We start from the raw sequence: 12,665 nt of genomic DNA on the forward strand, positions 1-12,665 counted from the left end.
CAAACAGATCATTGCAGCATTACCCACAATCCCCTCTGTTCTGCCCTGTTTCCAAAGTGCTGATTCTCTGTCTGTTACTTTAGATGAAAATAAGGAGCCCCTCCCCACGCCCCTCTGAGAGACATTTGGTTACAAAGAACTGAATGGAGCTCTTGGAGGAGATTCAGGTGATAAGGTGGGGGGGGGGGGGGGGGGGGGGGGGTTACCTTGGTTGCTGATTGGCTAATGGTTACACAAGACAACACATCGTTATGACATCATAAAGTGGCCAAAATCAGATCAGCTCATTTTCAGACAGGTTTTTATAGAAATGGATCAAAAAGAGAGAGAATCTTTGTTCCTGAAACTTTCAGAGTCTCTTTCCACAGAGGGGACACATGTTGATGTAGAAGAGACATGGAGAAGAGGGGACACATGTTGATGTAGAAGAGACATGAAGAAGAGGGGACACATGTTGATGTAGAAGAGACATGAAGAAGAGGGGACACATGTTGATGTAGAAGAGACATGGAGAAGAGGGGACACATGTTGATATAGAAGAGACATGGAGAAGAGGGGACCCATGTTGATGTAGAAGAGACATGAGGAAGAGGGGACACATGTTGATGTAGAAGAGACATGAAGAAGAGGGGACACATGTTGATGTAGAAGAGACATGGAGAAGAGGGGACACATGTTGATGTAGAAGAGACATGAAGAAGAGAGGACACATGTTGATATAGAAGAGACATGGAGAAGAGGGACACATGTTGATGTAGAAGAGACATGAGGAAGAGGGGACACATGTTGATGTAGAAGAGACATGAAGAAGAGGGGACACATGTTGATGTAGAAGAGACATGGAGAAGAGGGGACACATGTTGATGTAGAAGAGACATGGAGAAGAGGGGACACATGTTGATGTAGAAGAGACATGAAGAAGAAGAGGGGACATATGTTGATGTAGAAGAGACATGAAGAAGAGGGGACACATGCTGATGTAGAAGAGACATGAAGAAGAGGGGACACATGTTGATGTAGAAGAGACATGAAGAAGAGGGGACACATGTTGATGTAGAAGAGACATGAAGAAGAGGGGACACATGTTGATGTAGAAGAGACATGGAGAAGAGGGGACACATGTTGATGTAGAAGAAACATGAAGAAGAAGAGGGGACACATGTTGATGTAAAAGAGACATGAAGAAGAGGGGACACATGTTGATGTAGAAGAGACATGAAGAAGAGGGGACACATGTTGATGTAGAGGAGACATGGAGAAGAGGGGACACATGTTGATGTAGAAGAGACATGAAGAAGAGGGGACACATGTTGATGTAGAAGAGACATGAAGAAGAGGGGACACATGTTGATGTAGAAGAGACATGAAGAAGAAGAGGGGACACATGTTGATGTAGAAGAGACATGAAGAAGAGGGGACACATGTTGATGTAGAAGCGACATGAAGAAGAAGAGGGGACACATGTTGATGTAAAAGAGACATGAAGAAGAGGGGACACATGTTGATGTAGAAGAGACATGAAGAAGAGGGGACACATGTTGATGTAGAAGAGACATGAAGAAGAGGGGACACATGTTGATGTAGAAGAGACATGAGGAAGAGGGACACATGTTGATGTAGAAGAGACATGAAGAAGAGGGGACACATGTTGATGTAGAAGAGACATGAAGAAGAGGGGACACATGTTGATGTAGAAGATACATGAAGAAGAGGGGACCATGTTGATGTAGAAGACACATGGAGAAGAGGGGACACATGTTGATGTAGAGGAGACATGAAGAAGAGGGGACACATGTTGATGTAGAAGAGACATGAAGAAGAGGGGACACATGTTGATGTAGAAGAGACATGAAGAAGAGGGGACACATGTTGATGTAGAAGATACATGAAGAAGAGGGGACACATGTTGATGTAGAAGACACATGGAGAAGAGGGGACACATGTTGATGTAGAGGAGACATGAAGACTCCACTCCTAGTGGAGCGACACCTCGCGGGGCCCCTGACACTGTTGGCCCCCCGGTCCTGCCCCCGGTGTGTCAGAACGGAGATGTATGAATAAATGGATGCAGGTGTCTGGGTACCTGCTCTCCAGCCCGTCGATGTAATCCTTCCTCCTCCGCCGGCTGTCCTGAGCCGACTGCTTGTTCCGGATCTTTCTCCGAACTCTCTTCAGGACCCTCTCCTCAGCCTGAGGACGCATTCAGGAAACACAACATGTGAGACTAATGAAAACACGAACCACTGTGCAGCAACACTCATCTGTATCTCATCTTGATATTCCCACTATGTGTTTTTATTAGGGCCGTCAGTCGATTCAAATAGCGGGCGGCAGGAGCGGGGCTGTCGGCATCAGCAGTGTGCGCGGATTGTATAGATGTTTTTTTAAACTCGATGCGCTCTGAAACTACGGGGCGGCCGAGGACAAAAAATGCACATGCGTTAATCGCGTTAAAATAATTAGTGCCGTTATTTTTTTATTTTTTTTAACGCGTTAACTTGACACCCCTAGTTTTTATTTCTTCATGTCCTTTATAAGCAGAAGGTAACTAAGGACAAATGCTTAGTACCTGTAGCGGAGAGGAATCAGAGATATTAAAGTTAAGTACATCCCAGAATCTCAGAGGTTCGTTTTTTAACTTTTTACTACATTTGTACGAAAGCTTCAGTGACTTTAAGATTGCAGATCTGAAACATGTCTTAGGAATGTCTGAAAGCTTTCCTAATCTCATGAAGAAAAGATTAATATTCTGACTTTTTCTCAGAATAAAAAAAATTCGGACATTTTCTACAAAATCACAAAATTATGTATTCTTCTCAAAAATACAGACTTTTTTTTCAAAATCTAAAAATTCAGACTTTCTATCCAAATTCAGACTTTTTCAAAATCTCAAAAATGTTGACTATTTCTCAAAATCTCAGAATCCTGAAGTTTTGTAAAAAATACAGACTTTTTTTTCAAAATCTCAAAATTCGGACTTTCTCTCAAAATTCGGACTTTCTCTCAAAATCTCCAAATTCTGAAGTTCTCAAAAATAAAGACTTTTTTTTCAAAATCTCAACATTCGGACTTTCTCTCAAAATTGGGACTTTTTCTCAAAATCTCAAAATTGGGACTTTTTCTCCAAATTCTGACTTTTTCTCAAAAATACAGACTTTTTTTTTGAAAATCTCAAAATTCGGACTTTCACTCAAAATTCGGACTCTCTCTCTCAAAATCACAAAATTCTAACTTTGTCTCATAAATTCTGACTTTTTCTCAAAATGTTATGTCTCTCTCCATAGAGGCTGAATCATGATGTTAATCACATAGCTATCATATGCCTCAAACAGTCCTGATGCTCTTCTAGGTAATCACACATCCTGTCATGCAGTTGGGATACCTTTGTTATCATGTGGACTCTGATACTGGAAGAGGACTTTCAGGATCACAACAGAAACCAACAGTACATAAAAGAGAGACCTTGGTGAGAGGGAGGCTGTTTGGCAGAGAAACTCCTTCCTGAGTCAGAAGCTTCTGCTCCTCCTCCGTCAGACACAGCTCCTGGTACTGCTGAAAGAAGGAGAAGAGTCAGGAGGAGGGGGAGGAGGGGGGGAGGGGGAGGTGTATCTGCAGTCTCTCACCTGGTCAGGGACAGGAAGCTCGTTCACGATGCACGAGTCTGAGAACAGCAGCTGCGAGCTCCATTCACCTGCACGGGACAGGAAGTGACATCACGGTTAAGAAAAGGGACGTGATCAACATTACTTTGTTTGGGAAGAAGACAAAGAAATAAATACAGACAATCGTTCCACATTTTCAGGATCATAAGTGGCAGTTTTGAGTCCCCTAAAATTAGAGTAATGCACCCACGACCAGAGATGGGGTCGTTACTTTAAAAAAAGCAATATATTACACTACTTCGTTACTCTCTACATAACTCGTTACTTTACTCGTTACTTTACTTGCAGGGCCGGCCCGCCCCTCCCTGCAGGCAGATCACGCAGACTGCTAAAGTTTTAAATGTTCTCTTTAGTTCAGTTTCCATTGTCGCATAAGACTGATCCAGATAGCTCCTGAATGTTTTCCTATCTGACCGTGGCTGTCCTCTGTCTCCTGCTATCTGTATATTTTGCGCAGTATATCTCTGCTCCCGCTGTGTTCTCCTGCGTGTTGGCCATGTGTTGCACTGGAACCTGGAACCAGACTGAAACACACCGCTAACTTCAGCCGAGCACGTACGAACTGCGCATGCGTGAGTGGCAATAACTCTCCTTACCAGCAGGCGGCGGTAGTGTGTATTCGTCATTCAAAACAGGCAACAACCGGAAGACAGAGAAGAAGAACAGACTGCGTGATATAAACAAACAAATAGCTGTGCGTTAGCTTCACCTTAGCATGTGTTCTTTGCAGGTGTTTGTTGAGGTTTGATTATGACCGATTTCAGTAAGTAACGAAGTAACGCGTGTCGGGGCAATGTTAGTAACTGTTGTGTGATTACTGAATTATAAAAGTAGCGCGTTACACTACTCCGTTACCGACAAAAGTAATGTTATTACAGTAACGCGTTACTCTGCCCACGACTCATCAGAATCAGCCCACAGAGAGTACAGATGTGGCTTTCTGTTTAAAACTTCCATTTCATGATCCTGAAAAGGTCCGAAATGGATTCAGCGTCCTCAATAATCCCCTACCCACTCCAGAGCTGTCCAAGTCAGCCACGCCATTTTTAACTATTGTCTCCATTGATGCTAATTAACACAACTTATCCTATTTACCGCAAATTGCCCGACATATGAAAGTTAGCATCCGGCAGTTTCTATGTTCTGGAGACCCTACTTTACATTTCTATCATAAAACTTTGGGGTATCACTCTCAACATCTGCAGTTTCCCAGCAGGACTCTGATCTCTTACAGAGTTTCATGTGGACCCCCCCTCACCCAGCTCTATGGAGATCATGTTATCAGGTCTAGGTTTGGTCTGCAGGCCGTTGACCTCGTACACCAGCTGGTAGACGTTGGGTGGGGGGGCGGAGCTGACCAGTGGTGGGTCCTCTAAGACGCTGCTGTCGCTTTCAGACGAGGAGGAGGAGGGGAGCGGCACGCTGGGAAACACCTCGTTAGGGTCCACGGCCTGAAGGACGTCCTCCGACTCGCTCTCATTCAGAACCTGAGGGGAGGACATGGTTTTAATCAAGGCATCGAGATATTTCGTTTATTTGTTTATAGTGTCGTGGACAGTCCCCTTTGATCAACCGTCACAACAAATAGTAAATAGGGCAGCTTTAGCCAACACTGTGCACATTGTGTAACTGTGTACTTTTGCCGTCTCTGATGTCTGTTAGTGACAGTTTTTACCCAGGTGACTCCACCTGTACTACCCACAATGCCACAGCGCTGCAGACTCACACAGTCGGGGTCCACTGCCCAGTCGTGCAGGGGCTTCTGGGAGAAAGCTGTGTGCCAATTGTCAGACTCCTCGCCGCTCAGGAACATCTCCCCGCTGTCCGAGTCCATCACCTGCACACAGGAGGGTACAACAGAGAACTTTTACTCAAGTACTGCACTACAGTATCTGAGGAATCAGAGTCAGAGACACAACATGATACAAAAACAGACATCATGATACAGAGAGACAAAACGTGACTTCAAAGACACAACTTGACTTCAAAGGGACACACGACTTCAAAGAGACACAATGTGACTTCAAAGAGACAACGTGACATCAAAGGGACACAATGTGACTTCTAAGAAACAAAACGTGACTTCAAAGAGACACAACGTGACTTCAAAGACACACAGCGTGACTTCTAAAAGACACAACGTGACTTCAAAGAGACACAACGTGACTTCAAAGACACACAGCGTGACTTCAAAGACACACAACATGACTTCAAAGACACACAACGTGACTTCAAAGACACACAACATGACTTCAAAGACACACAACGTGACTTCAAAGACACACAGCGTGACTTCTAAAAGACACAACGTGACTTCAAAGACACAGCATGACTTCAAAGACACACAACATGACTTCAATGACATGACTTCAAAGAGACACAACGTGACTTCAAAGACACACAACGTGACTTCAAAGAGACACAACGTGACTTCAGAGACACAACGTGACTTCAGAGAGACACAACGTGACTTCAAAGACACACAACGTGACTTCAAAGACACACAACTTGACTTCAAAGAGACACAACGTGACTTCAAAGACACACAACGTGACTTCAAATACACACAACATGACTTCAAAGACACACAACGTGACTTCAAAGACACACAACATGACTTCAAAGACACACAACATGACTTCAAAGAGACACAACGTGACTTCAAAGACACACAACGTGACTTCAGAAACACACAACGTGACTTCAGAAACACACAATATGACTTTAAATAGACACAACGTGATTTCGAATAGACACAACGTGATACAAAGAGGACCTCCCTCCCCCCACACACCTCAAGACCCTCCTGAACAACCTGTTCTTATTATTTACTTTGTCTCCTTCATGATCAACTGTTTTTGTTTCTATCATGTTCTGTTACCTCTTAGAGTATTTACTATATTGTACGGTGACCTTGGGTGTGGTGAAAGTTGAATAAAATGTGTTATTATTATTACTTATAAAAAACACAATAATTAAAAAACAAATAAAAGATACCACGGTAAAAGAGCTAAGTAGCAGACTTTTGTATTTATTTAAAAGTGACCAAATAGAGTCAGACACAGCATTTTATATGACAGCTTCAGTTAAATATTGATCTGTATAAATAAAAAAGGACAAATATCTATCTCTATTTTCTATAAATAAATAACTTTTTATATATTGTTCTCTAATTATCTGACACTCACCTGCAGTGACGAGAGAGAGAGAGAGAGAGAGAGAGAGAGAGAGAGAGAGAGAGAGAGAGAGAGAGAGAGAGAGAGAGAGAGAGAGAGAGAGAGAAGATAAACACAAACCAACCCAGGTGAGGAAACAAAGGAGGAGGATATCCTGGTGCACACACACACACACACACACACACACACACACACACACACACACACACACACACACACACACACACACACACACACACACACACACACACACGCACGCCACATGGGGCTCCGTGGAAAGCAGCTTCAACGGCTGACTTCAATTTAATAAAGTTGTGTGTGCTCGACTTCCTGCATAGAAACTAAGGCCATAAGGAGCTGAATGTGTGTATGTGTGTGTGTGTGTGTGTGTGTGTGTGTGTATGTGTGTGTGTGTGTGTGTGTGTGTGTGTGTGTAATCACGGTGCTGCCAACTATCATATAACAGCATATACTGTCATAAAAAAACACACACACCTACACACACACACACATACCACGTATACATCACTTCAGGGGTCATCACATTGACTTACATGCATTTCCTGGAGACTTATCCTAACCTTAACCATAACCAACACATGCCTAACCTTACCCTAACCTATTCTTCACCCCAAAATTAAGGATTCCCCTCATGAGGACCTCCATTATGTCCCCATAAGGGAGGCGAGTCCCCACACGTGACTGTGTAAACAGATTTAGGTCCCATAAAGTAATGCTAGGCCACACACACACACACACACTCCTGAGAAGTTGCTAAATATGTTTCCAGTTTTCCTCTCTCCACTTTCTCCTTTCAGACAATAAGGTTGAGAAATAATCTCATTTAATATTTGAATATCAGCTGATGAAAAAACTCAAAGTGATTTCTTAAGACGCTTTGAGCACCAGGAAAAGAGCTATATAAATAACATGTATTATTATTATTATTATTATTATTATAAGGAAGGTGTATATACAGATGCACACTGACTGGTTACATATCAGGAGTAATCTGATTACAGTTGTTTACTTGAGTTTGTTGAGATGTTCTGAGAGTTAGTATTAACTTGTTATTACAACTTTAAATGCTGTAATTGTGTATCAGCTTGATTTATAAAAATGAAAGGCGATTTAAACACAACATGTCAGGGCTTTTACTCTACACTGTGGGATTACTTTATTCAGAGGTGGGAAAGGACTCAGATGTTGTACTTGAGTAAAAGTAGAAGTACTCAGACCTTGTACTTGAGTAAAAGTACAAGTACTCAGATCTTGTACTTGAGTAAAAGTAGAAGTACTCAGATCTTGTACTTGAGTAAAAGTAAAAGTACTCAGATCTTGTTCTTGAGTAAAAGTAGAAGTACTCAGATCTTGTACTTGAGTAAAAGTAAAAGTACTCAGATCTTGTTCTTGAGTAAAAGTAGAAGTACTCAGATCTGGTACTTGAGTAAAAGTAGAAGTACTCAGATATTGTACTTGAGTAAAAGTAGAAGTACTCAGATATTGTACTTGAGTAAAAGTAAGAGTACTCAGATCTTGTTCTTGAGTAAAAGTAGAAGTACTCAGATCTTGTTCTTGAGTAAAAGTAGAAGTACTCAGATCGTGTACTTGAGTAAAAGTAGAAGTACTCAGATCTTGTACTTGAGTAAAAGTAGAAGTACTCAGATCTTGTACTTGAGTAAAAGTAGAAGTACTCAGATCTTGTACTTGAGTAAAAGTAGAAGTACTCAGGTCTTGTACTTGAGTAAAAGTAGAAGTACCAGAGTGTAGGAATACTCTGTTACAGTAAAAGTCCTGCATTCAAAATGTTCCTCAAGTGAAAGTAGAAAAGTATTCTCATCAAAATATAGTGAAAGTAGCGACAGTAAAAGTAGTGATTGTGCAGATTGGTCCATTTCAGAATAATAGATATGATATGTTTTATAATGATTGATCATGAAAGTGTTCTCAAAGCTGGTAAAGGAGCAGCTAGTCTGAATGACTTTGTATACTGCACGGTAGCTGGTGGATTTACTCCAGGTGGAACTAAAGTCTGATTTAACACTTGATTATATTTCACATCATTCATCCACATCTGTGAAGTAACTAAAGGTATTAAATACATGAAGTGGAGTAGAAGTACACCATTTACCTCTGAACTGTAGTGGAGTAGCAGTACAAAGTAGCATAACATGGAAATACTCAAGTAAAGCACAAAGTAGCATAACATTGAAATACTCAAGTAAAGCACAAAGTAGCATAACATGGAAATACTCAAGTAAAGCACAAAGTAGCATAACATTGGAATACTCAAGTAAAGTACAGTATTGAGTTAATGAACTGTAGAACAGGCAGTGAGTGTGTACATTGAATATGTTGTTAATGACACTCACCGTGCTGTGGTGGTGTTTTCAGAACGGAAACACACTGTTGCTGTTTGAAGTTTCATTAGAAATAAAAAGTCCAGCTGGCACAACACTTCCTGTTCCCCTGCTCCTACGGCGCTTCTTCCTCTGCTGTTATAATGGAGGTTGGTTAACAGCTCTTAGGTGCATTTGTCGCCACCTTCTGGAGTGGAGATGATCAGCACAGAATTATCCTAAAATCCTTCAAGAAGACATATCCTGCTGATGTTCAGGTTTATATCAGTATGTAGTGTCTCTACTTTAAAGAGTCCTCTCCTGCTGATGTTCTGGTGTATATCAGTATGTAGTGTCTCTACTTTAAAGAGTCCTCTCCTGCTGATGTTCAGGTGTATATCAGTATGTAGTGTCTCTACTTTAAAGAGTCCTCTCCTGCTGATGTTCAGGTGTATATCAGTATGTAGTGTCTCTACTTTAAAGAGTCCTCTCCTGCTGATGTTCAGGTGTATATTAGTATGTAGTGTCTCTACTTTAAAGAGTCCTCTCCTGCTGATGTTCAGGTTTATATCAGTATGTAGTGTCTCTACTTTAAAGAGTCCTCTCCTGCCGATGTTCAGGTTTATATCAGTATGTAGTGTCTCTACTTTAAAGAGTCTTCTCCTGCTGATGTTCAGGTTTATATCAGTATGTAGTGTCTCTACTTTAAAGAGTCCTCTCCTGCTGATGTTCAGGTTTATATCAGTATGTAGTGTCTCTACTTTAAAGAGTCCTCTCCTGCCGATGTTCAGGTTTATATCAGTATGTAGTGTCTCTACTTTAAAGAGTCCTCTCCTGCTGATGTTCAGGTTTATATCAGTATGTAGTGTCTCTACTTTAAAGAGTCCTCTCCTGCCGATGTTCAGGTTTATATCAGTATGTAGTGTCTCTACTTTAAAGAGTCCTCTCCTGCTGATGTTCAGGTGTATATCAGTATGTAGTGTCTCTACTTTAAAGAGTCCTCTCCTGCTGATGTTCAGGTGTATATCAGTATGTAGTGTCTCTACTTTAAAGAGTCCTCTCCTGCTGATGTTCAGGTGTATATCAGTATGTAGTGTCTCTACTTTAAAGAGTTCTCTCCTGCTGATGTTCAGGTGTATATCAGTATGTAGTGCCTCTACTTTAAAGATTCCTCTCCTGCTGATGTTCAGGTTTATATCAGTATGTAGTGTCTCTACTTTAAAGAGTCTTCTCCTGCTGATGTTCAGGTGTATATCAGTATGTAGTGTCTCTACTTTAAAGAGTCCTCTCCTGCTGATGTTCAGGTTTATATCAGTATGTAGTGTCTCTACTTTAAAGAGTCCTCTCCTGCCGATGTTCAGGTTTATATCAGTATGTAGTGTCTCTACTTTAAAGAGTCCTCTCCTGCTGATGTTCAGGTGTATATCAGTATGTAGTGTCTCTACTTTAAAGAGTCCTCTCCTGCTGATGTTCAGGTGTATATCAGTATGTAGTGTCTCTACTTTAAAGAGTCCTCTCCTGCTGATGTTCAGGTGTATCTCAGTATGTAGTGTCTCTACTTTAAAGAGTCCTCTCCTGCTGATGTTCAGGTGTATATCAGTATGTAGTGTCTCTACTTTAAAGAATCCTCTCCTGCTGATGTTCAGGTGTATCTCAGTATGTAGTGTCTCTATTTTAAAGAGTCCTCTCCTGCTGATGTTCAGGTGTATCTCAGTATGTAGTGTCTCTACTTTAAAGAGTCCTCTCCTGCTGATGTTCAGGTGTATATCAGTATGTAGTGTCTCTACTTTAAAGAGTCCTCTCCTGCTGATGTTCAGGTGTATATCAGTATGTAGTGTCTCTACTTTAAAGAGTCCTCTCCTGCTGATGTTCAGGTGTATATCAGTATGTAGTGTCTCTACTTTAAAGAGTCCTCTCCTGCTGATGTTCAGGTGTATATCAGTATGTCGTGTCTCTACTTTAAAGAGTCCTCTCCTGCTGATGTTCAGGTGTATATCAGTATGTAGTGTCTCTACTTTAAAGAGTCCTCTCCTGCTGATGTTCAGGTGGATATCAGTATGTCGTGTCTCTACTTTAAAGAGTCCTCTCCTGCTGATGTTCAGGTGTATATCAGTATGTAGTGTCTCTACTTTAAAGAGTCCTCTCCTGCTGATGTTCAGGTGTATATCAATATGTAGTGTCTCTACTTTAAAGAGTTCTCTCCTGCTGATGTTCAGGTGTATATCAGTATGTAGTGTCTCTACTTTAAAGAGTCCTCTCCTGCTGATGTTCAGGTGTATATCAGTATGTAGTGTCTGTACTTTAAAGAGTCCTCTCCTGCTGATGTTCAGGTGTATATCAGTATGTAGTGTCTCTACTTTAAAGAGTCCTCTCCTGCTGATGTTCAGGTGTATATCAGTATGTAGTGTCTGTACTTTAAAGAGTCCTCTCCTGCTGATGTTCAGGTGTATATCAGTATGTAGTGTCTCTACTTTAAAGAGTCCTCTCCTGCTGATGTTCAGGTGTATATCAGTATGTAGTGTCTCTACTTTAAAGAGTCCTCTCCTGCTGATGTTCAGGTGTATATCAGTATGTAGTGTCTCTACTTTAAAGAGTCCTCTCCTGCTGATGTTCAGGTGTATATCAGTATGTAGTGTCTGTACTTTAAAGAGTCCTCTCCTGCTGATGTTCAGGTGTATATCAGTATGTAGTGTCTCTACTTTAAAGAGTCCTCTCCTGCTGATGTTCAGGTGTATATCAGTATGTAGTGTCTCTACTTTAAAGAGTCCTCTCCTGCTGATGTTCAGGTGTATATCAGTATGTAGTGTCTCTACTTTAAAGAGTCCTCTCCTGCTGATGTTCAGGTGTATATCAGTATGTAGTGTCTCTACTTTAAAGAGTCCTCTCCTGCTGATGTTCAGGTGTATATCAATATGTAGTGTCTCTACTTTAAAGAGTCCTCTCCTGCTGATGTTCAGGTGTATATCAATATGTAGTGTCTCTACTTTAAAGAGTCCTCTCCTGCTGATGTTCAGGTGTATATCAGTATGTAGTGTCTCTACTTTAAAGAGTCCTCTCCTGCTGATGTTCAGGTGTATATCAGTATGTAGTGTCTCTACTTTAAAGAGTCCTCTCCTGCTGATGTTCAGGTGTATATCAGTATGTAGTGTCTCTACGAATTACACATTTTTTTATCATATTTTATTATATTTCTTCTTAATATTTAGGTTTCTTGCTTTTTAAAGTATTATTTTACTGAATTTTGTTTGCCAGGTTTTTGTTTCCTGTAAATGTATTTTTCTTGAATTGTTTTTATTACATTATTACATTTAGGTTAGTGAATATTTCTCAGTATAGTATTCTTTTTATTTTTGACTGATATTCTTTTATCCTATATAACATTTATACTCTATTTTAATGAGTGAGGCACAATCTCTGTTATTCTCTTACAGATTTTTAATAATAATACAAATCTTCATTTTGTCACAGCAAGCACAACGACATTTGAC

General features: G+C 40.9%; 1 protein-coding gene across 3 annotated transcripts; it reads right to left on the reverse strand.

Moving 5' to 3' along the window:
- Window positions 1–1,884: 1,884 nt before the first annotated feature.
- creb3l4 (cAMP responsive element binding protein 3-like 4) lies at window positions 1,885–9,347 on the reverse strand. 3 transcript variants are annotated; one of them, XM_079640046.1, is made up of 6 exons: window positions 9,211–9,347; window positions 5,365–5,499; window positions 4,921–5,149; window positions 3,624–3,691; window positions 3,463–3,549; window positions 1,885–2,190 (listed from the first exon to the last, which is right to left on the reverse strand). In XM_079640046.1, the coding sequence occupies exons 2-6, from the start codon at window positions 5,494–5,496 to the stop codon at window positions 1,975–1,977; spliced, it is 732 nt and encodes a 243-aa protein (XP_079496172.1). In that variant the 5' UTR covers window positions 5,497–5,499; window positions 9,211–9,347; the 3' UTR covers window positions 1,885–1,974. The 3 variants fall into 3 exon arrangements, with proteins under 3 accessions (XP_079496172.1, XP_079496173.1, XP_079496171.1); XM_079640047.1 differs by having other exon boundaries at window positions 1,960–2,190; window positions 3,463–3,552; window positions 5,389–5,499; XM_079640045.1 differs by having other exon boundaries at window positions 1,960–2,190; window positions 3,463–3,552.
- Between the last annotated feature and the right edge of the window lie 3,318 nt (window positions 9,348–12,665).

The sequence above is a fragment of the Notothenia rossii genome (genome assembly GCF_949606895.1).
Source record: "Notothenia rossii genome assembly, chromosome: 7".
NCBI lineage: Eukaryota > Metazoa > Chordata > Actinopteri > Perciformes > Nototheniidae > Notothenia > Notothenia rossii.

Excerpts from the sequence above, each read along its gene's own strand:
- creb3l4 (XM_079640045.1), bottom strand. The coding sequence starts at position 5,496 with ATGGACTCGGACAGCGGGGAGATGTTCCTGAGCGGCGAGGAGTCTGAC. Across the intron at positions 5,150-5,364 it reads GTCTGCAGCGCTGTGGCATT|GTTCTGAATGAGAGCGAGTC; the intron begins GTGGGTAGTACA and ends TCCTCCCCTCAG. Across the intron at positions 3,692-4,920 it reads CATGATCTCCATAGAGCTGG|GTGAATGGAGCTCGCAGCTG; the intron begins GTGAGGGGGGGT and ends TGTCCCGTGCAG.